The following is a 24,201-nucleotide window of genomic DNA, read 5'->3' as shown; positions in this document are numbered from 1 at the left end:
ATCTCCTGCGTTTAATTGATTTTTAAAATGTCCTTTCAGACAGTATCAATACATTCACCTATTGATCGCTGGGCAATCAGCCCAAAGTTGCAAGTAACCGAGGCAGGTTGGCAGTTCAGGCTCAAAACATTTCCTGCCTCAGCTGTAGCAGAGAACAAGCTGATTTCCCCAAATAACAAGTACTTCGACTTTAGCCCGGTTTAAGGAACAAGAAGACTAGGGCGGCCTTGCTGCCTTCCTCCTCGCAGGTGGCCATGATAGCAAAGGACAGCGCTCTCGCGACCTCCCCAGGGATCCTATACACAAACAGACGCGTCCTTAAACGCAGAATCCTGCTTAACCGCCAATTTCAAATTTCCAGGAGCTGCCCTGCCGGGTTGGTCTTTCCCCGTTTTCCATTGGTCACGAGTCAGAGGAAGAAACAATTTGATTGGTTTTTCCTTTCACTTCCTCTATCCCTGTAAGGACTTGGGTGGGACGCAGTAGTTCATCCTAGGAGCGGGCACTCTGATTGGTCCGGACACGGCTGAGCCCCGCCCATGCTGTTCACCAGGTTCAAACGCGGCGGCGGGAGGCGCGGGGTGGAGCAGAGCGCGGACTGGCGGGGTCGGCGGAGCGTGAGTCTGAACCTCGCACGCCCATTTCTCCCCCACCCCACTCCGTAAGGCCGGGGGCAGGGCCGCCTCCACCCACACCAGTCCGGGCTTTCCCTCCCGTTGCCGGGAGGGCGGTGGTGCCGCCCCCAAGGCTGCCGAGGGCCGGAGAGTCTCACCAGGCTGGCGGTGCGCGCGCCCTCCTCCGAGAGAGCCTAAAGGTCAGTAGGTGGTGCCCGGGGCAGGAGGAATTGTTCCCTTCTTAAACCTGGAGGGGGTCCCCTGTGGGTTCCGCCCTGCCTCGTTGTTTGTCAGCATTACCTGCGTTATTCCGTCCAGTGGAGTGCGGCAGCTCCCTATTATTTGTGTAGTGACTTCACACTCTCAGTACCGTCAGCCACCTCCTATTTCCCGCGTCTTTCCCACTGCTCCACCGCCTTTCGTCTCCCTGCTGTTGTCAGAGACGGCCAGGTCCTGCCTCAGAGCCCTAGCCCTGGCTGTGCCCTCTGGACGGCACACTGTCCTTTCCTCCCCCGCCCATCAGCAAGGCTTACTGCTTACCCGCTTCAGATCTTGCTTCAAATGTTACCTTCTCAGTGAAGTCTACTCTGACTACACTGTTAAAAATTGCGCACACACAACAGTTGCCCCTACTTTGCTCTTTCTCATTTTTAACCCTGTAGTACATATTACTTTCCAACATACTATGTAATTCGCTTATTTCAATCATTCATTCATTCAGTATTTATTAGCACCTGCTATGTGCCAGGCTCTGTGTCTCCGCCCTTGTGGAGCTTACATTATCGGTGGAGCAGATAATAAATTGATTTGTAAGAGAATATGTCAGATAAGTGTATTACCTCTTGTTACAGTGAGTAAAAATCTGTTTTTTAATGTCCGTTGCCAGACTGAACTTCCCAAGATCTGTTTTGTGGTGGCTGGTTTTCACCTCGCTATCCCTGACATCTTGAGGAAGATCAGGATCTTTCAAGCCCTTCCTCCTCAATTTGGCAGTACACACTTGACCTTCTCCTGTATCTCTTCACCATTGCAGAGATGTTGAAGTTCAAATATGGAGCACGGAATCTGCTGGACGCTGGTGCTGCTGAACCCATTGCCAACCGGGCCTCCAGGCTGAATCATTTCTTCCAGGTAACACGCTGCCAGCTCTGTTCACCTGTGCTTATTTCCTTGGAACCTCCTTGTCTCTTTTATTCTTATTACAGGATTGAGGCTAATCTTCTAGGAGAAATCCTATTTGGTCTTTTATATGTGCTGATAGTAGTGGAAAAAGCCACTGTACAGAGGAGTAGCTAGCTGAACTTGTCCTTGAAGGGAGATCTTTTTTATCATTTCTTACACTTTACTTATCTGTACTAAGGTTGTTCTTTTGTTAAGGAAAAACAAAGGCATTCTTTGGGCCACAATAGCTATAGATGTAATTCTATTTATTTTCGTTCAAGAGATTTTTATTTTTAAAGATTTTCTTATTTATTCATTTGACTGAGGGAGAGAGAGAGAGAGAGAGAGAGGCAGGTAGAGGGAGAGGCAGGCTCTCCGCTGAGCAGGGAGCCCAATGCGGGGACTTGATCCCAGGACTCTGGGATCATGACCTGAGCTGAAGGCAGATGCTTAACCGACTGAGCCACCCAGGTGCCCCGTTCAAGAGATCTTTATTTAAAAAAAAAAAAAGAAAGAAAGAAATGATAAATACCCACACCTGTGAAACGCATATTCTGCTCAAGATAAAGAACGTTTCTATCACCCCAGAAGTGTTAAAGCTCAGGAAATAATTTCCAAGTAGACTTCTAATTCTTTTGTTTTTGATGTAGATGAAACGTTGATGTAGAAATCCTTGTTTGACTTATGTATTCACAAGTCAAGGGGACAATATAGATAGTGGTGAAGATCTGGGTTTGAATCCTGGCCCCAGCACTTGTTAGCTGTGTTATCTTGGGCGACTCTCTTGCCTTCTCTGCATTCATTTGCCACTCTTTCAAATAGAGGTTATAGCACCAAATTCACAGGGTTATCATGAGGATGAAATGAGATAATTGATATAAAGCACTTTTCTTGCTTAGCTCTTGGTAAGCCAATGGTTATAAATGGTAACTATTATTAATGCGAAGTGTAGAACTAATATTAGTTATAATAATGACAAATTTGTGTTTACTTAGCAGTAATTATATTTAGGAAGGTATTTTTGCAAGGATACCTGTATGATGATACTGATACTTTCTTGATGACATTTTTTCCCCCAAAATATTGGTATTGGGGAATGTTCAAAGAGATCAGAGTGGAGACAGATTTAAAGCTTAGGTTGTTTTGTGGGACCATTCCTGTTGTCATTGTCATTTTAAGTCATGAGATATTTTTCACAAATGAATAGTCTGTCCCTAATGCTAGCTGACCGGAGTGCTGCCATGTTTTAGCCCCTTTATGTTTTACTCCAAAACTTTTTTGACTTATTACAAAATTGACTGAAGGCATATAATGTGCTCCTTATGTAAGAATTGTGGCTTTCAGTGTGCTTGGTACAGAGCCAGCATGGTCCTGATTATCTCACTTCAGCTCCATTACAGACGTAAGGACTATTCTTATTTACATTTTAAATAGGAAGAGACAGATATCGAGGGAGGCAAGGACTTGCCCAGGATCATGCAGCTTGTAAATGACAGAGCCAGGCTCCATTTTTATTCTGACAACAGAGGCTGGGCATGTAACCATTGGCAACACTGCCAACGTGTGTTAGGATTTATTGTGTCTTATATTTAAATGTCATTCTAACAGCAAGGGTTGTGGGTAAATCCCCAGTTCATCTTTTTTTCGTGATGAGTTCTTTCCCGTCCCCAGGAAAGCTATTATTTGCAAGCATAGCATACATCTAACATTTGCCTAACCAGGTACGGATACTGTTCTTTCCCTGTGTAATACTATCTTTTTTTTTTTTTAAGATTTTATTTATTTATTTGACAGAGACAGCGAGAGAGGGAACACAAGCAGGGGAGTGGGAGAGGGAGAAGCAGGCTTCCCGCCGAGCAGGGAACCTGATGCGGGGCTCGATCCCAGGACCCTGAGATCGTGACATGAGCCGAAGACAGACGCTTAACGGACTGAGCCACCCAGGCACCCCTGTGTAATACTATTTTAATGAGGTGTAGATAGAGTAGTGATTTTGTTTTCCATTCAGGTAAGTATTTGGACTGGGTCTTAGTTTCTTTCTTATTTAAAGATTTTATTTATTTGTCAGAGAGAGAGAGAACATAAGCAGGGGGAGCGGCAGGCAGTGGGAGAAGCAGGTTCTCCGTGGAGCCAGGAGCCCGATGCAGAACTTGATCCCAGGATCCTGGGATCATGACCGGAGCTGAAGGCAGTTGCTTAACCGACTGAGCCACCCAGAAGTCCCTGGGTTAAGTGTTTCTACTTAACGTCCTAGTGAGTTTTGTGTCAGGTGGTCAGCAGACATTTAGACTTTTGAGCCAACAAAATTTCACAAATTTGCTAGGCCGACATAGATTTGCCAGCTTTTTATTTTGCCAACTAAGAGATGTAAGAAGGATGTAACAAGATATAGAGAAAAGCCATTATCTTCTGGTCCTTTCGTTTCGTAAAGAAGGGACATTTTGAGAAACACCAACAGAGGAAGGACGTGATTTCAGAACACAGGTCCCTTTAAAATTTGAATGTGTATTAGCTTTATAGACCAGTCATCATGTGGTGTTCATTTTTCTCATTTCGTGGCAGACTTGAGCACTTGGTTAAGCATTAGTACTGTATTTGGGAACCGTTGCCCCAATCAGTCTAAACTCAGTAAAGAACAAAAGAACAAAGACTATTTTTTGGAATTTGTGGCAGAACTATAACTAAAGTGACAGATATGGTGGCTTGTGACCCAGTGCTTCACATCCCTGGCTGAGGTTTGAATCTCTTGGTGAGCTTGTTAACAGATTCTAAGCTACAAAATGGGAAGTTTTAGTTCAGTAGGTCAGGGATAGCACCAGATAATTTTTTTTTTAAGATTTTATTTATTCGTTTGAGAGAGACAGAGATAGCGAGAGAGAGCACGAGCCGGGAGGAAAGGGAGAAGCAGGCTGTCCGCTGAGCAGGGAGCCCGACGCGGGGCTCGATCCCATCCTGGGATCATGACCTGAGCTGAAGGCAGACGCTTAACCGACTGAGCCACCCAGGTGCCCCAGCACCAGAGAATTTTGTTGTTTTTTTAGCTAAGTTCTTCAGGTGATTCAAATGTAGCCAGTCCGTTTCTAGTATCCAGTGCTGTGTAAGAAACCACTCACAGAGTTTAAAGCAGTGATGATTTATTTTATCTTAAGATTCTGTGGGTTGTTTGGATTCAGCTGGGCAGTTCTGTTTCACCCTGTGATATCAGCTGGGGTCACTCCAGAGGCCATATTGTGTTGGGAGCTTGGCTGGGGCTGGAATATCTGGGTACTGACTGCTGGCTAGGGCATCTCAGTGTTCCTCCAGCTGACTTCTCTATGAGGTCTTTCATTATCCAGTAGTCTAACCCAGGCCTTGTAACTTTCTTCTCTAAATAATAAATATTTTAGGCTTTGAGTGTAGCTGCAGCCATTCAGCTCTGCCATTGTAGGACAAAAGCAGCCACAGACAATATGTAAGTGAATGGGTGTGGCTGTGTTCCAATAAAACTTTATTTATAAAAACAGACGGTGGGCCACATTGGCCTATGGGCTGTAGTTTGCTGACCCCCTGGTCTAGACTAAGCTTTTTTACATGGTGACTGGCTTCCCAAAAGAGCAAAAGCAGAAGCTGCTAGGCATCTTTAGAGCTCTGCCCTGAACTGGCACAGTGTCACTTGTGTCACCTGTTGCTTGAAGCAAGTCACCGAGATAGCACAGATTTAAGGGGCGGGGAAATAGACTCTGGCTGTTGATGAGAGTGGTGCCAAGCACCTACAGAGTGAGAGGGCCTGTAGGTGGCCATCTCTGCAGAGATACCTCCACACAATCCATAGCCTGGCACATGGAAATCATTGCTCTAGACCAGAGGTTGCAAACTCATGTCTTTGGGGGCCAGGCAGTGACTATGAGTGAGTCACATGGGCCACCTGGAAGACTGGGAGTCAGGTCTGCAATGAACTGCAGACCACATTCACTACCCAGAGGGGCAGCATCACTCAGCCACAGCTCAGCATCACCAGACAGGGATGTGGGGCAATGTGGCTTGGTCCTCTAGTGTTTCAGGAGAACCCCCAAATTTCCTGATTTTTCAATATTGGCAGATAATTCAAATTATTTTAAATGCTCCAGGCCCAACAAAACATGTGGGTTAGATATAGTCTGCCAGTTTGCAACTGTTGGTCTAGATCATGAATAAATTCAGCTTTAGTATGGTCACTTCATCCATACTATGCTAGATTGTTCAAGTGAATTAAAGAACCACAGTTATATTAACAAACCTCTGGGCACACTTGAAAGAAGTAGCAATCATTGTGTCCTGTTGTAGAGACATGGAAACATTTCAGAACCAGCAGGGTCCAGAGTAAATGTTCCCATGAGCCACAGACTGTTAAGAAAGAAGGGCCTTGGGTACCTGGGAGGCTTGGTCGGTTAAGTGTCTGCCTTCGGCTCAAATCATGATCCCAGGGTCCTGGGATCCCAGTCCCACATTGGGCTCCTTTCTCAGCGGTGAGTGTGCTCCCACTGACCACCTCCCACCCCGCTCATTTTCTCTCTCTCTCTCTCAAAAAAAGGGGGGGCTTTTTGTTTTGTTCTGTTTTTTTTTAAAGATTTTATTTATTTATTTGACAGAGAGACACAGTGAGAGAGGGAACACAAGCAGGGGGAGTGGGAGAGGGAGAAGCAGGCTTCCCGCCGAGCAGGGAGCCCGATGCGGGGCTCGATCCCAGGACCTGGAATCATGACCTGAGCCGAAGGCAGACGCCCAGCGACTGAGCCACCCAGGCGCCCCTGGCTTTTTGTTTTTAATGGCATGCTTGTGAAGTTTTTCTCCCAGGTGCTGGTGGAAGAAACCCACAGTAATGGAATCTTACAAGTGATAACATAATGACTCAGTTGATGTCGCTTTAAAGAATGAAGCCCCAGAATTTTGCTGTTAGCGTGTGTCGTGAGCAGTTAAGAGTTGGTGGCTTGTAATTTACTCTGTGTGGATGTTATTGATCAAAGCTTTTCATTATTGACAGTGTCTCCATCTGCTGTTTGCTGTTTTTAGGGGAAACCACCCTTTCTGACTCAACAGCAGATGTCTCCTCTTTCCCGAGAAGGGATATTAGATGCCCTCTTCGTTCTCTTCGGAGAATGCAGTCAGCCTACTCTGATGAAGATCAAGCACGTGAACAACTTTGTCCGGAAGTGTAAGTTTGGAGAACTTTTTCTTGAAAACTGTTCTGCTAGACAAAACTGCAAAGATGGTGGAGGCCAAAATGAGTTAGTGGTTGGTGGTCGTGGATAAGAACTCTGCTCGGAGGAAGACAGACCCAATTTCAGGCCAGTTTCCACCTGCTGCAGCTGGGAGACCAGATAAGTCAGGTCTGCTGGTTGCAGGTGACAGAAACTCAACTTAAACTAGCTTAGGCCAAAAAGTGAATGTATGGCTCATGAAACTGAGAAATCCAGGGTTGGGTCAAACTCTTGGCATGGCTGGTTCCAGGGTGTTAAACGATGTCCTCTGGTTCCATCCTTATACCCACTCAGGGCTGATAATCTAGCAGGCATAGCAGACACAGTGCTCAGGGCCCACAGTATTTAATTTTAATAAACTGAACTTATTTTCATTAGTTTAATTTAATTTAATTTAGAAATAATAAAAATATTATAATAATGTATAATGATTTGGGGTTATATTCATCTTTATGTTAATGTCATGGTAAAATATAAGTTTTGACTTTGTTTTAATAGTTTTTTTTTTGTTTGTTTGTGTTAAAGTAGGCTCCACACTTCATGTGGAGCCTGATGCAGGGCTTGAACTCATGGCCCTGAGATCAAGACCTGAGCTGAGCTCACGAGTTGGATACTTACCCGACTGAGCCACCCCAGCGCCCCTTGATTTTTTTTTTTTTTTTTTATGGAGGAAGGGGCTGATGAAGGGAGGCGTGCCTAGGGCCTATGAAAGGCATAAATCGGCTCTACCCACACCCTCTTCTTGTCTTCCTTGAGGTGGAGGAGTTGGCTGCTGGTGTCCGTGTCCCACTTTTGTATTTTATTACCTTACATCAGTGTTTTTCAACCAGTGGTGATTTTGCCCCCCTCTGGACTCTTGGCAGTGTCTGGAGATATTTTTGGTTGTCACAGCTTGGAGGGGAAGGGTGCTACTGGCATCCAATGGGTGAAGCCAGAGATAATGCTAACCTTCCTGCAACAACAGAATAGCCACCACAGCTTAGAATTATCTGGCCTCAAATTTCAGTAGTGCCAAGTGTGAGAAACCCTCCCTTATACGACCTTGCTGTGTAACCAAGCACCCTGAACTATACTGGCCTAAAACAGTAATCACTATATTACCTCTCATGAATCTGTGGGTTGACTGGGCTCAGCTGAGGATTTTTCCTCTCCATGTGACTCTGGCTAAGATTGCAGGCACCTGGGACTCTCCTGGTCTAGAATGTCCAAGATGGCCTGCTCAGTGTTTGGCGGGTTGCCTGGAAGACTGGACTCAGCTAGGACTCTGGGATGCCTGGGCCTTTCCCTGTCTCTGTGAAGTCTCAGGGCCTCTTGCTCTCCACGTGGCTTCTCCGTGTGGTCTCTCCATCAAGGTCAGCCAATGACAGCCTGGGATACCTGTCTTGTACACAAAGTTTTACTGGAACTTGTTAGCCATGCCCTTTGTTTATGTACTCTCTGTGGCTGCTTTCTCACAACAAGGCATTTGAGTCATTGTGTCTGAGACTGTATGGCCTACAAAGCCTAAAATATTTACTCTCTGGCTCTTCAAGCAAAAACTTGCTGACCTCTGATCTACATGGTCCCTTTGGTGCCAGGCACCAAATTTCCAAAGCACCAAAGCTGCCAGGAAGGGACAGAGGATCTCTTTGGCTGCATTCTGTTGTTTGAAGTGAGTTATAGGGCTTCCCAAATTCCATGTGCCAGGGAACTACGTGAGGTCGTGAATTCTAGGAGGCATGTGATTCATTGGGCACCATCTTTGGAGACTGGGTACCATACATACCCTGTTCAACTTTTATCGTCCACTGCCTATATTAGTACAATCCCGAGGGAAGATTCTAATTAGCTCTGCTCTGGGTCATCTGCCTACCCCTTGAGCAGGCACTGGCCAGGATGTGAAGTGTGATGGGAACTTCTCTGGGTACCCAGGGGCTCAGGGCACCCTGATTACTGGGGTCTCATGGAATGGAGGATGTATAAGTGCCCAAAGGAGCTGGGAGTTTTGAGTAGCTAAAATCAACATATGGCCACCACAGTGACCTTTGGGATTTACCTGTACCTTGTCTCTTCTGATTCCTTATCTGCAAGATGGGGAAAACACATATGTAATAAGGCTGTGCGGGGATTGAATGACTTAGTGCACAGACCAGGCTTGTGTTGCCTGACACGTAAGAGATAATAAATGTTAACCCAATAACTAGCCATCAACCTCAACATATATTTAACATGTTGTGTGTCTTTAATTTTAAAATGTACTTGGGTACTTTTCTTTGTTCCATATTTGAATAAACTCCCACCTTATTTTCTTGAATATTTAAATTTTTAAGTAGGGAGTGGGAGGGGAGGGGAAATTATGAGACAGACTAATTTATCAAGCCATCTTCAGGCACCTTCATCAGTCTGGAGTCTGGCCTCTGGTTATTTTATTTTTTTATTTTTAATTTTTATTCTTTAAAATGATTGATTGATTTATAGCACAAGCAGGAGAGGTGCAGAGAATCTCAAGCAAACTCCCCGCTGAGCATGGAGCCTGATACGGGGCTTGATCCCATGACCCCGAGATCATGACCTGAGCCGAAATCCAGAGTCCAGATGCTTAATCAACTGAGCCACCCCGGGCACCCCTGCCCTCTGGTTACTTTAAAGTAGTGGATCTTCTAAACTCCTTCAGTAATCAGGGGACTTAGGCTTAGTGAAATGTAGATTTTTCTAATAGAATTCTCTTGCAAGGAATTGTTTTGTATTTTTGAAGAGGCTTCCTGGGGAGTAAGGCCGAGAGGTTGTGATTGAAAAACAGTGATTACATTAGTAGGGTTGTTTGTTTTCTTTTTCCCCCTCTTTTTTTTTTTTTTAAAGATTTTATTTATTCATTTGACAGAGCGAGAGAGCACAAGCAGGGGGAGCAGTAGAGGGAGAGAGAGAAGCAGGCTTCCTGCCAAGTAGGGAGCCCGATGCAGGGCTCGATCCTAGGACCCTGGGATCATGACCTGAGCTGAAAGCAGACGCTTAACCATCTGAGCCACCCACGCGCCCCTCCCTGTTTTGAGTTTTCTGTTTTGGAATGTAAGCTTCGTTTTCACATGGGAAAAAGGGCCCAACAGCTGCTGCTGCTTAAGTTTCTTGAATCTTGTCATAGAGATGGAGATTTTCTTTTGGGACTGTTGGAGAAAATGAGACGAAGGTATAGCTCTGAAGAGGTGTCCCATCTTTGAGCCAAAGGAGGGCGGGGAGCAGGGAACCCGGATCTGGGAACCAGGGAAGAGATTTTTGTTTCTTAATTACTGTTCTATTCCCAGGGCTTAAAACAGTGTCTGGCACATGGTAGATGTTCAGTAAATATTGGTCGAATGACTATATTGCTAAGCAAACCAAGTGGGAAAACCTTAAGCATTGTATTATAGAATTTGTGTAAAAAAATAAACTGATATTAAACATGCAAAGTGTTGATAATTGTTGAAATTGGACTGCTCTTGGTGATTTGACAGTCGCTGCAACCCTACGCTCTTCCACCTATGTTTACTGTAGGCAAAAGCTTCTGTATGTTCACAACGGTAGTACTTTGAGGTGAATATATCACTTTAAGAATTTTTTCTTCCTAATTGTAAACAGAATACAAAGTTAAATATAAAAGGTCAAAATGAGAGAATATCCCTCAAAATCTCCTCTGAGCAGTTTGGAGCATAATATTGCAATTTTTTTGGTCCTTATAAAATATTTATTATAGAAATTTTCAAGCATGTCTCAAGGTAAAGAGAATAGCATAGTGCACTCCCGTGTACCAGTCAGCCCACTCTAACAACTAGTCAGCCCTTTCCATGTATGTTCTAACATCACTCTTGTTTCATTTTACACAAAATGGATCATATGTCTGTAATATTTTGCTATTAGCTTGCTCACTTAGCAATATATTTACTCAACAAATATTTATGGAGCACTTGTTTTGTGCCAGGTTCTGTTTTGGGTACTGGGTTTATAGTAGTGATCAAAACAGAAAAAAATCCCTGCCTTTAAAGAATGTATATTCTCGTGGAGATTGAGCTACTTCATGTGCCTAATATTCTTTTACGTGGGTGGTTTTAAGTGGTTGGTTCCACTTTCCTGTTGATGGACCTTTAGGTCATTTCTTTTTTCTTTCTTTTTTTTAAAGATTTTAGTTATTTGAGAGAGAGAGTGAGCATGAGTCAGGGGCAGAGGCAGAGGGAGAGGGACAAGCAGACTCCACGCTGAGCCTGACGCGGCGCTCGATCCCAGGACCCTGGGATTATGACCCAAGCTGAAGGCAGACACTTAACTGACTGAGCCACCCAGGCACCCCTGGACCTTTAGGTTCGTTTCTGGTTATTTTTCTGTTACAAGCAGTGCTCGTGATGAGCATCTTGCTGTGTTTTGTTTTCCAGCACATCTGCTAACGTTTCTGTGAAGGACAAATTCCTAGAAATTGAAATGTTGAATTGACTGAGTTTCAGGAGAGGAAGGGATATACTCAGCTGTGTTGGCTTTTGCCCCTGGGTCCAAATGTTTATCTGACAAGGCTGTTCTTTGACTGCATTTTCATTACAGTGCTTTGGGTCTTCATTTCCACCTCAATATTCAGTCCTTAAATGCTGTAATTAACAGGGTGCAGGGCTGAAGTGGGATGTGGTTTTGGAGTCATAGAAGCTGCTGGTATAGAGGGAAGTTGTGAGGGTCTTTTTTTTTTTTTTTTTTTAAATCATCATAGACTTGAGTTTAGTATCTGACCTGTTCCCCTTAATAATCCAAAGCCTTTGGAAAAAGACATAGACATTTGGAATTGTTCCTCATAATTCTGAGTATTCTTGTGGTTTTGCCTGTAGCAGTTTGTCTACTCATGTGATTGAAATGCCTGGTGGTTGCCAGCCACGGATCCAGAGTTAAGTTGGACAAATGCTATAAGCAACCTAGGGACACAAGGCCCAGCAGAGACTCGAGAGATGTTGGCTTTGTGGGCAAGCAATAATAAAACCAGGTTGAACCCAGAAAGTTGCAAGCCAGCATATTTGGGGAATTATAATTCAAACCTCAAATACCTGATCTGAAAGAAACTTGGAAAAAGGGCAGGGAAGAAAGACTGGACTTGGCACAAGGATGTCAGGGCAAAAGTGTGCAGCTTTCAGCTTTGCTTCTGCATGGAATTCTCCATGAAGGCGCTTTAGATTTATTTTTTACAGTGGTCATGGTGAATTTATTTGGATCTACCCAGCACTCTTGCCTGATTCCCCCAGGGACCAAAGGGAGGTGTTTCCAGGTGTCTTCAGAGAAAGGTGTGGTCTGTGGCTGGTAAGGTACCCAGTGCAGTGGGTTCCATCATGTGTGCCTTTGATCCAAGTGAATTCAACTCCACTCGTGCCACAAAGAAAGGGGGTGGGTAGCAATTAAAACTGCATTGACTAATTTATCAATATGCTGCCCAACAACTATAGGTATGAAATGGCTTTCCCCTTCATTGGACTCATTTCCTCTCATTGTGTGAATAACTTGCCAAGCCAAGTGTAACTCTAGAATGTAGCCTCCTGGCTTTATCTGGTGCCCAACGGTGGACATGGCAACCCACTCTAGTGCCCGGAGGACTTTAGTGTCCGTGTGGGAATTCAGAAGTCTCTTGGTCTTCATCATGGCACCTTTCTGAGGGATTCTCCAGGATAATTTTGATTATGTGTTCCTCTTGTCTTCCTTTGGAGTGTAACCCCTGTTTCTCTATATGGAGTTTCTCTATCATGTGAAGGATTGAATTTTTCAGTCAGATACGGCTATTCCGCTCCATTCTTTCAGATCTTTAGAATCGTTGCATATCCAGTGATGTCCCAGCTTGGTGTTCTTAGAGCATCAGTAAATATATGGTAGATTTCAAATCTGCCATCCATTTAATCCATACTTCATACATGGAGGATCTCTACCTGTGATGGACTGAATGTTCATGTCCCCCTGCAGATTCAAATGTTGAGGCTTTAATTTCCAGTATGGTGGTATTTGAAGGTGGAGGCTTTGGGAAGTAATTAGATTTGGATGAAGTCATGAAGGAAGGTGGGGCCTCCATGATGGAACTGTTGTCTTTCGAAGAAAAAGAGAGACCAGGGTTGCCTCTCTCTCCATCTTGTGAGGATATAGTGAGAAGGTGGCTTTCTATAAACCAGGAAGCGGGTTCCCACCGGGAATTCGATCTGCCAGCACCTTGATCTTGGACTTCCCAGCCTCCGGAACTATAAGAAATAAATGCCTGTTGTTTAAGCCACCTCATCTGTGGTATTTTGTGGTAACAGCCTGAGCGGACTAAGATACTGACTGAGAGACTGCACTTGAGAAAGGAGTAAGACTATATGCTAAGAAAAAGATAGTTGTAAACCCTTCCAGGCGTGTGACCTGCCAACTCTACAGAGCAAATGCCAGGACTTCATTTTTTTTTGTTTGTTGGTTGGTTTTATTTTTTGTTTTTTTTTTGGTAGCACTGCTATATATTAAGGGAAAGAAGGTAGTTCTGACACCATCCAAGGGAGATGGGATAGTGGGATAAAACCTGGGTGAGTGGGATAAAACTGTGCAGAATGCACTTAGGATGGAATGATCTGGAAGTCCACTCCAGAGTGGATTGAGATGGGAATGTGTTGCTTATGTCACATCATAAGCCAGTCTAAATGCTTATAAACATGTTTGACCGAACACTACCCTGCAGCCCTTCAGAGAGGAGGCAGAAAAGCATGATTTGTGTTCTCCTCCTATTTTCTGAGTCTACAGGATTCAAATTATAGCTACCATGGAAACTGCTTTGGAATTTCTGGAGCCCTTAATTTTAACTTAACATATAAAAACACTTTTGTGCTGATTTTATAATTATTCATGACGGATGAGAAAGTGACTAAATGTCTTTTGACAGGGAGGGAACACATAGGAACACTTCTTTTTCCTTTCTTCTTTTTTTTTTTTTTTTTTTTTTGCTTTCATAAAGATGCATGTATTTGAAATGCTTTCCTTACCTGGGAGCAACTCTTCCATCTCTTGCAGATTCTGACACCATAGCTGAGTTACAGGAGCTCCAGCCTTCAGCCAAGGACTTTGAAGTCCGAAGTCTTGTGGGTTGTGGTCACTTTGCCGAAGTGCAGGTGGTAAGGGAGCGAGCGACCGGGGACATCTATGCCATGAAAGTCATGAAGAAGAAGACCTTGTTGGCCCAAGAGCAGGTAGGAGCATTTTAACACCACGGCCTTTCCCCTTTTGTGCCAGAGTGTTCACTGCAGAGGTGATGATCTGCGGAATCGACATCTGTGATCACACAAGTTTTCCTTGGTGATCCTCTGGTTAATGACGGTTGCAGAAAGCTCTCTCACATTCTCAGCTTTTCTTCTTGAACTGATATTGACTCATTTTGAAGCCTCACAAGCTCCCCTTGATTTCTTTATCCCGTTTCTCTGGTTGTATTTTGTTCAGAATCAACATGGCCTTTTAACTAACGAATTTAAGATGACCTTCCTGACCGTTGGCTGGGGGATTTCGAGATATGCATATTGTGGGGTTAGGCAGCATTCGCTTTGGGGCACATTTTCTTTGTGCTGTGGGCATATATATTTGATTTTTAAACAGGCCTTTGAAGAAATGAAATACAGTTACTCTGTGGCTAGGGTGTTGCTTGTTTAAGAGCAGGTAAGAACTTCCCTTTTTGGTCGTGGTATTTTTCTTTCTTTAAACAAGCCTGCTGCTCCAGACATATTGATTCATTTGCCGAGTTTCTAGAGAGACGGTCATCAGCCTTGGTGTTCAGAGCAATTTATTAGTTACAGATGTCCGAGCACACATCATGTGTCCGATAATGTACCCAGCTCCGTGGGAAGCCTGCAGAAGAAATTGAAGCTCCATGGCTGTTAGTTACAGGCTTTAAAAACAACTTTGGAAAGTGGAGGAAAAATGCAAATGTGTAAAGCAGGCGCTTAGCAGCTAAAGCATTGCAGAAGGGAGAGCAGTGAGCAAATTCACCAACTATGGAGTGAGGAGAGATGTGGGTGAGCCAGGGACAGTCAGGGGAGGTTCACACCGCTGAGAGGGAACGTAGGTTCTGGGCAGAGAAGCGTGATGGCAGGTGGAAGTGTGTGTGTGTGTGTGTGTGTGTGTGTGTGTGTGTGTGTGTGTGTGTGTGTGTGTGTGATTTTTCTGGAGGATTGAGTACTAGAATGCTATGCAGATGTATGTGTGTGTGTGTGTGTGTGTGTGTGTGTGTGTGTGTTTTCATCTTAGTGGTTTAGAACAGATGGAATGAGGAGAAATGAGACATTGGGTTGGAGACAGGGTCATCGGGAAATTGGAAGAACCTTTTTTTTATTGTGGCAAAATATACATAGCATAACATTTACTGTTTTAATCCTTTTTAAGGTACAATGCACTGGTCTTAAGTGCATTTACAATGTTGTGTGCAACCATAACCACTTTCTGTTTCTAGAACTTTCTTATCACCCCACATAGAAACTCTGTACCTATGACATGGTAACTCCCCATTCCCCCAAGAACTGTTTTTCGGAATGGCAGTTCACTATGTGAGGCGGTTGGGGATTGTTTACACTTTTGGAAGGAGGAGGTTGGGATCAGAGTTTGAGGACTCAGTGACTTTGTGAGGCCTCCAGTCAAAGGAGCAATGGAGGGCAGGAGGCTGCTTGTCAGAGTCCAAGAATGATGTAGCCTGTGTTTAGCAGTGAAATGTGAACAACTTCACCGAAAGAAGAAATGACAGGACGTTGCAAATCATTTGGAAGGGAAGAATGGAAGATGCTCACTCAAGCTCCCAGTACCTAAGCCACCACCTATCATCAGGACGCACTTCCCGAGCACCTGTTCTGCATGGTGTGCTTCTCGGTCCTTGAGAAGAGGCATTAAATGTAGCCCTGACCTTGCAGTGTTTGTTTTAGATGGGAAGTAGTGCATGTAAAAAGAAAACAATCTAATATACTGTACTGCAGGCAAGCAATAGAGATGTTCGAATAAGTGTGCCTTCCTTCAGGTGAAGGACTCTCAGTGACCTTGTGTGAAGTATGGGCTGGGGGTTTTTATTTTTTCACTTCATTTTATTTTTAATTTATTTTTAATTTTATTTTTTTTGAAATAAAGTGCGGGGTTTGAACTTACAACCCTGAGAACAAGACCTGAGCTGAAATAGAGAGGCAGAGGCTTAACCAACTGAGCCACCCAGGTGCCCTGCGTGGGCTGGGGGGTTTTTAAAATCAGACACACACAGGAGCTAATGAAAGCTACCCAACCATTCCTTAAGAGAGTTCTGAATATGAAGAAAAGTAGAATCTTTAATTGAGCCATGGCAGGGCTTTGGAATTTAAGGGCATGAGAAGAGAAAAACCAGCACAGGGAGTGAGTGAAAGCAAATGCCAGAGAAGGAGACGGGAGGGGCACATCCTGTAAGCAAGACCGGTCACCCAGGAGAGGCCAGCACAGCTGCCCAGGGCTCGGTGAGAACCGGAAGAGTCCTCAGAGACCACTTATTTTAACAGAAGCTTCAGGACTCAAACAAAGAGTCCACGGTGAGCAAGTAAAGATGTAGGTTCTTCAGTTCGGCCAACCTTCACTGCACACCTTTTATGTGCTGGGAAAGCAGAAGGACCTCAGATCAGGAGCAGGAGATTACAGGAGTTGGGTTGTGGTTCCCCAGCAACACCTAGATTCGTGTTTGATTGAATAGCTGGGTGCTGTAGCCTAGCCAAGTTGACACGGAAAACTATTACAAAGTATGAACAACTTTTTTCTTCCTGAGCCATTTGAAAATCTGTTGCCAACCCAATGCCCCATTACCTCCGAAGACTGCAGTGTGCATTTCCTACAAGAAGGATGCTCTCGCATGAACCACAATACAACCAACAAAATCAGGAGAGAAACAGTGCTCCATTACCACTGTCTAATCTTCAGACCCCATTCATGTTCCACTGGTTGTTTCATGTTCCTCTAGAACAAAAGTGTCCAGCTCAGGATCCCACATAGCATTTAGTTGTCCTGTCTTTTTAGTCTTTTTCATTCTGGACCAGCTTCTCAATTTTCCCTGGACTGTCATGATCTTGGCGATTCTGAAGATTAGAGACCAGTTATTTTGTAAAATATAGATATGTCCAGTGTTGTTCAGGTTCAGGTACTAGCTCTTTGGCAGGAATATCACAGATAAGATGCCCTGTTCTTCTCGTTGCATCCCAGTGGGTGACTTTGTTTCAGTTTGTTGCGTTCACATCAATGTTCACTTAGGTATCTGCCATGCTTCACTGTGGGGTCAGCCCTTTCTGCTTCGTCATTACATTAGTGTTCTGTAGGGAGGTGCTTTCAAACTGGAAGCACCTGTTCCTCACAAAACTTTCAATTTATTAACTTATAGCTGTGTGGATTTGCATTTTCCTGTTTAAGTCAATGAGTTCAAGCCATTATTGTCATTATGTATTTTTATCCTCAAACTGTCCCCTAAGTTGGGCCACGAGAGTCCCTTCAGGTTGGTTTTTGTGTCTTTTGACACATCCCCCTCTTTGGGTTGTCTCTTGCTTTCTGGTACAACAAGATGTTCAGGCTCTTGCCTGCCCCACCCTTGCAATCAGTTATTTCTCAAAGATGAGCAATGACTTTCAGTGTAAGAGGCTATTTAGAAGCCAAGATCTGGGCACTAGATGCCCTTATTGCTATTGGGGTATCACTGCTTCCAGACCCCTTTCAGTGGACAGAGCCAGGGAATACACCTACCTCCGCGCACACACACATTTACATCGATATTTATTTCTCTGTCTCTGTATATTGAAAAACCATGTGTTCACACCAATACCTCCAAGTCCGGTCCAACTTCACTGAGTTTATTCTAGTGTTCACCGTTTCTGTGTTTGTAGCTCTCTTCCCTTAATATTCTAACTTTATGCATCTGTGTGCATCCAGTCTCCTGTCTTTGCTACCACTCCTCCCATTGGTGGGCTCAGATGCCTTGCTCCAGGCCATCCCGGCATGTGGATGCCTTCCTCACCCTATGTGGGCCCTTGATATCCGATATTGGACTGCCCTCCCACATGGTCGCTGCCCTCCTCACCCTGCTTGGGCCTGGCACCCTGTTCTGGGCCACTGTGGCCCTCTCTCCCTACCACCTGTCATGGATGCTTACCTTATTCTGCATCACCTAAGGGCTTTAGGACTGAATTGTTCAGGGAGAGGAGGTGAAGAAGAAGAGAAAGAGAAAGGTACTTAGATTTAAAAGAAGTGAGTTGACTTTAAGGCGAGGGGTTCAGCCAATAATTGGACAAATAAGATACAAATCTGGCAAAAACGTTGAGCAAAGTAGGCAAATGAATGAAATTTTTCGAGCGCTGGGCTAAGGGATGGTTTTTCTTTTTTTAAACTAGAGACATTAGTTTTGGCTTACAGAGGGAGGATAGGGCATTCTCCCCACCCGACCCCAGTGCTGTTATAATTGTCTAAAGAGTTTCTTTTTCCCCTAGGTTTCATTTTTTGAGGAAGAACGGAACATATTATCTCGGAGCACAAGCCCTTGGATCCCCCAGTTACAGTATGCCTTTCAGGACAAAAATAACCTTTATCTGGTGAGTCTTTCCATCCATCTCTCTAGAATTAGTCCAGTGCTGACACTCAGATATCACAGATGTAGAACTGGATATAGTTCTTGCCCGTATGGTCCGTCGAGTTGCTTTCCTGACTTTGAGGTATCTTCCTATTTTCCTGTCCTAAAGATTAAGGGCCAGTTCTTGCCCGTATGGTCCGTCGAGTTGCTTTCCTGACTTTGAGGTATCTTCCTATTCTCCTGTCCTAAAGATTAAGGGCCAGTCCATTTAGAGACAGCCCCATCTATTGCTGGGTATTGTAATCATGGCTTAAAGGGCAATAATGAGAAGTCATTTATTTGGGAATAGTCTGATATGACCTTTAGTAGACTAGAATCTTTAATTTTTTTTTTGAGTCGTAATCGACATATATTATTAGTTTCAGGTGTACAACATAATGATTCAGTATTTGTCTATGCTGCAAAATGATTGCCACTAAATCTAGTGAATGTCATTCACTATATACATCATGACCTGAGCCAAAGACAGACGCTTAACTGACTGAGCCACCCAGGTGCCCCTAACTTTCTTTCTAATCCTTTCTAATCCTAGGAAAACATATTAATGGTTATGTATGTTCTTCCTGACCCTAATGGAAAAAATATTTCTATGTCTGTATTTATAACACATGTGTATATTTTGTTTTTACAAAATTGGTGTATATTGCTTTCTACTCTGCTCCTCAGCTTGCTTTTTGCCTTTCAGCAATTTACCCCCAACATCTTTCCACGTCAGCACATACACATATCTGCCTCATTCTTTTGTTTTTGTTTTCTATTAAAATTAGTCAATATTTTATTACCTCTGACATTTATTTTTGCCTTTGCCCATGGCAGTGTGTGGCACACACAGGCACATCGTGCCTTGTTTTGTTTATTTTGTGCTTTGGTATCATTAAACATTTGAGTGTTAGGGGCACCTGGGTGGCTCAGGTGTTAAGTGTCTGCCTTCGGCTTGTGTTATGATCCCAGGATCCTGGGATCGAGTCCTGCATCGGGCTCCCTGCTCGGCAGGAAGCCTGCTTCTCCCTCTCCCATTCACCCTGCTTGTGTTCCCTCTCTCGCTGTGTCTCTCTCTGTTAAATAAATAAATAAAATCTTAAAAAACCAAAAACATTTGAGTGTTAGATGCGATTCAGAGGATAGTTATAGAATTTTGCAATTAATTGTAAATGAATCTGGAAAGGGGAACTGCCTCCCTACCACAGCTTTCTTTTTTTTCTAATTTTTTATTTAAATTCAATTAATTAACATATAATGTATTATTAGTTTCAGAGGTAGAGGTCAGTGATTCATCAGTTGCATATAACAACACCCAGTGCTCATTACATCACGTGCCCTCCTTAATGTCCAGCATGCAGTTCCCCCACACCCCCACCCGCCTCCCCCAGATCTGCCTCATCCTTTTGAACAGTGCCATAGTATTTCTGATGTACGTGTAGCATAACGTATACAAGGCTAAAATTCATTTTGGGGCCTTGTTTAGGTTCTTGGGGGTTTAGATTCCTAAAGGAAAAAAATGTATCCCAGAAACAATTTTTGTTCCTGATTCAGCCTTTCAAACATGACTATCCTGTTACCTTGAATGGAGAGAAACTTTTACAGAGGCTCACATAAGAGAGAAGGTAGGAGAGGAATGGACTCTTATTTATCTTGAACTTCCCTAGGGTAGTTTGGGGGACTTTATTGCCTTTATTTCTGACCTATAATAAACAGTTTATTTGCGTTGGTTTTATATTAGTTGAGAATGCAGTGCTGGTAGAGAAGACCCCCTTCCCCTGCCAGCTCTACCCAGCCTTCTGAGCGAGGGTGTTTTCATACAGATGTGTTGGGAGACTGGCCTTGCACTAACCACATGGTTCTTGAGGACCAACACTATGCCTGTTGTTTAGGGCCTGAAACTTCCTTTCCTTGAATATTGTGTTTGGACCTTTCCTTTCCTGAGACATGGGGCATGGATCCCTGACCTTCATAACTGACCGTGGTATGTTTTAGGCTCACTGACATTCTAGGATATTTCTTGCATACACAACATTTGCCTTGTGCTCTCTCTATCTTCTAGAGCCCCTCATGTTTGGGTGTATTAACAGACTTCTTCATTAGCTCTCAGAAAAGAAGATCCCTTGAAACAGCAGGGATTTATTTGTTTGTTATTATTGTTTTGGATGTTTTAACTTCAGCTCTGCAAGCAGTCTTTTTTGTGTTCAAGGCAACACAGAATACAGGCAGTCCTGGAACTAGCAAGGGCCCCGATTTGTGGCAAAAGTTGACAGTCCCCAGTTTTCTGGTTTGCCTCGCATTGTTCTGTAAGCTTGTATTTCTCTTCATCTGGATTGAAGACCCAGACAAAGTGCATCTTCAAGAGGTTAATACTTGGTCATTTCAGAAATGTTAATCTCTTTGGGGCCACCATTTTTATCCCTGCCAATTGGCTTTGTCCCAGTAGTGGAACTTCCCTTTCTTTTTAATCGTGGAATTCACCCCTGTGGACTTCCTCTTGGTTACAGCCTTGCTGGAATACCTCAGGGATTGGGAATGTCAGCCACTCCTCTGCTAAGACATCTCCCAGCGGCAGGGGGCTTCCTTTTTGGGGCCTTTTGGCTGTGGGGGGCTTCTATCTGGATTTTGCCACTGGCATTAGCATTCTGGGCTTAATGACCATCTTCTCAGGTTTTCCAGCCACCATCTTACGAGATGGGAACGATCTTAAAACAGCTGTTTTCTAGAGTTCTCGTTCCCTCAGCACATTGATACCTGGCTACAACGACTTTTTTTTTTTTTTTTAAGATTTTATTTGACAGAGGGAACACAAGCAGAGGGAAAGAGAGGGGGAAGCAGGCTTCCCTCTGAGCTGGGAGGCCGATGTGGGGCTCGATCCCAGGACTCTGGGATCATGACCTGAGCCAAAGGCAGACGCCCAACGACTGAGCCACCCAGGCGCCCCTGCAACGATATTTTTACACCCTTTAGTAGCTCAGTTGGGTATCGGTGATGGGATCTTGTAATTATTTCCTTGTGTGCATTCTCTTCTCAAGTACATTGGTAATTCAGAGTAAAATGCTTGCTAAGGGCACAGTTTTCTTATAAATATCCAAACTCAGCTTAGGAGCTAAGGTATGATTATAGATCCACCATCCCTTATCTGCAATTCTGAAACACCCAGAGCTCTGAATACCTCAGGTTCTTTTGTTACTTATTTGGCAGCAAAACCTGACGTGAGCTCTGTAGCAAAACCTGACCCGAATCTCGTCTTCATTCCCTTTAGTGTGACTTTCCATACATTTTGCCTCAAAATTGTGAATGCATTTGGGTACAGGGAGATAGCCAAAGCCCTACCCTAGGATGTCACATAATATAAAGTATACACACCATTTTACCTTTCTAAAATCTTAACATTTTTAAGTCTGGAAATACATTCTGTCACAAGATGAGCATAGATCTGTATTGGCACCTGAAGTTCCAGAATTCAACTGTACCTATTGACCACTGACAGATCACCAAACCTTTGAAGTTCAGGGAAGCATACAAATCATCCTAAACTCCCTGGCAGTTAACCGTTCATTTGTAATGCAAATGCAGTGTAATTGAAGATACATTTAAAAATCAATGAGTAAAAGAAGTAGGATTGGTGTCTCATATATTTCTCAAAGCTACGTTTTCTCTCCATTCTTGGTTCTACAGGGTGAGTTCTGGCCGCCACCTTCTTCTGCCTGCATTACTGCAGTAACCTCCTAAGTGTTCTTCCTGCCATCTGTCTTGCCCTTACCCCAGGTCTTCTACACACTACAGCCAAGTCATCCCACTGTTAAAACCCTTTAAGACTCCCTGCTGCCCTCTGGATGAAGTCCAGACTCTTAACATGTGGTTTACAAGGCCTTTTCCCATATATCTCTAGACTTGTTGCTTACCTTTTCTCTCCTTTCACTTTAATTAATTAATTAATTAACTTTTATATTTTAAGAGACTGTGAGAGGGGGGGAAGAGAGAATCTTTTTTTTTTTTAAAGATTTATTTATTTATTTTAGAGGTGGGGGAGGGGCAGAGGGAGAAGGAGAGGCGAGAGAGAATCTCAAGCAGACTCCCTGCTGAGCACAGAGCCCATCACGGGGCTTGATCCCACAACCCTGGGCTCATGACCTGAGCCGAAATCAAGAGTCGGACGCCTAAACTGACTGAGCCACCCAGGCACCCCAAGGAAGAGAGCATCTTAAGCAGGCGCTATGCTCAGTGTGGAGCCTGACGTTGGGGTTCATCCCATGACCCTGAGATCATGATGTAAGCCGAAACCAAGAGCCAGAGATTTAACCAACTGAGCCACCTAGGCACCCCTCTCCTTGCACTTTATATTCATTTCGACCTTCCTTTTGTTCTTTGAACTGGCCTCTGGCCTTTCTCTGTGCCATTTCCTCTTTCCCTATTTCCCTGGCTAACTCCTATTTCTCCTTCTGGGCTTGGACCAGTTGTCACTTCTTCCAGAAGCTCTTCCTGGCCCCTTTACTTCTGGGAGGGATGCCCTTCTGGCTGTGGACTCATAGCACCCTGTACCTCCTCTTCAGGAGTGGGTGTTGGGCTCCCCCACCAGGCTACTCCATCCACGAAGGGAGGGATTATGTCTCGCTTGCTTCCAGTAGCGCTTCTCCAAGCATATGCTTAAGAAGCATTTACTGGAAGAACGTATGGTTAATTTCATAGAAATTGATTTACACACAGATTAACTTATTGTGTTATGGAAATCACACATTAGGAGTGTAAATTTTATTCTCTAAAGTATGTAATTCAGGTTAGATCCAGTGGGATTTTCAAAATTTGAAGCACAGTGCAAGGAAATTGAACTTGGATCCTTTTGAAATTTGATGGTTAAAAATTTCCTATTTGTCATTACATACCAATGAATGTGGCTTGCCATTTTCTGGTATACAGAAAATTGTAATGAAGCCCATTGTGTTGTTAATGTCTGGTTCTATATAACAAGGCTAGTTCTGTATTCTGGCAGGCAGCCCATGGAAACAGCGCTTTGTTGATCTGGTTCATGATGAAATCTGTTCAGTTCCGTATAACAGATGCCTTCACCAGTGTCCTTCCAGGAAGGAGCTGATCTTTACAAAGAAAGCATTGTTTTGCAACTCACTATATGTAGTCTTGTTGCTTCTGAATGCTTTGTGAGATTCTTAAAGGTTGCTGGCTTTGTACTGATGTTTTTCGTACTGGGGGTCTTTTCGGGCTGCTCTTGCTCTGAGCCTATAACTGACCCATGAATCTTCTTTCCTTACAGTGACCTCACATTAACCTCTCTCTGTTCATTCCAAACTTTTCTTCCCCAGTTGCACATAGGATGTATTAGTTAAGGTGTAGGCTAAGCTACTGTAACAAAAAGATACCAAAATACAGTCCAGCCTGATGGAGCAGCTCTGTTGTATGTTGATAATTCAGGGACCCAGGTTCCTTCTATCTTGTGGCTCCTCATCCCTTAGGATGTTGTCCCCCTGACACGGTGGGAGTTGGGCATTTGATGTTCTTGTTTCCCTGGCTGGCAGGAGAAAGGGCTGGAGAGCAGAACAAGAAAACTCCTTTTACGTAGCACGATATGGAAGTGGGACACATCATTTCCTCTCCTATTTTGTTGACCAGAACTTCATCACATGACCTC

At 44.0% G+C, this 24,201-nt stretch overlaps 1 protein-coding gene across 1 annotated transcript in view; it reads left to right on the top strand.

Moving 5' to 3' along the window:
- The first annotated feature begins 581 nt into the window (after nt 1–581).
- Nucleotides 582–24,201, top strand: part of CIT (citron rho-interacting serine/threonine kinase) — a 161,363-nt gene continuing 137,743 nt past the window's right edge. Inside the window, 5 exon segments of the mRNA XM_027576638.2 lie at nt 582–814; nt 1,648–1,745; nt 6,804–6,945; nt 13,991–14,166; nt 18,436–18,537. Of these exon segments, the coding sequence (XP_027432439.2) occupies nt 1,650–1,745; nt 6,804–6,945; nt 13,991–14,166; nt 18,436–18,537 (516 nt within the window). The 5' untranslated portion in view covers nt 582–814; nt 1,648–1,649.

This window comes from Zalophus californianus, chromosome 14 (assembly GCF_009762305.2).
Source record: "Zalophus californianus isolate mZalCal1 chromosome 14, mZalCal1.pri.v2, whole genome shotgun sequence".
In the NCBI taxonomy this organism is placed as follows: domain Eukaryota; kingdom Metazoa; phylum Chordata; class Mammalia; order Carnivora; family Otariidae; genus Zalophus; species Zalophus californianus.
This window is presented reverse-complemented; position numbering and strand designations above follow the sequence as displayed.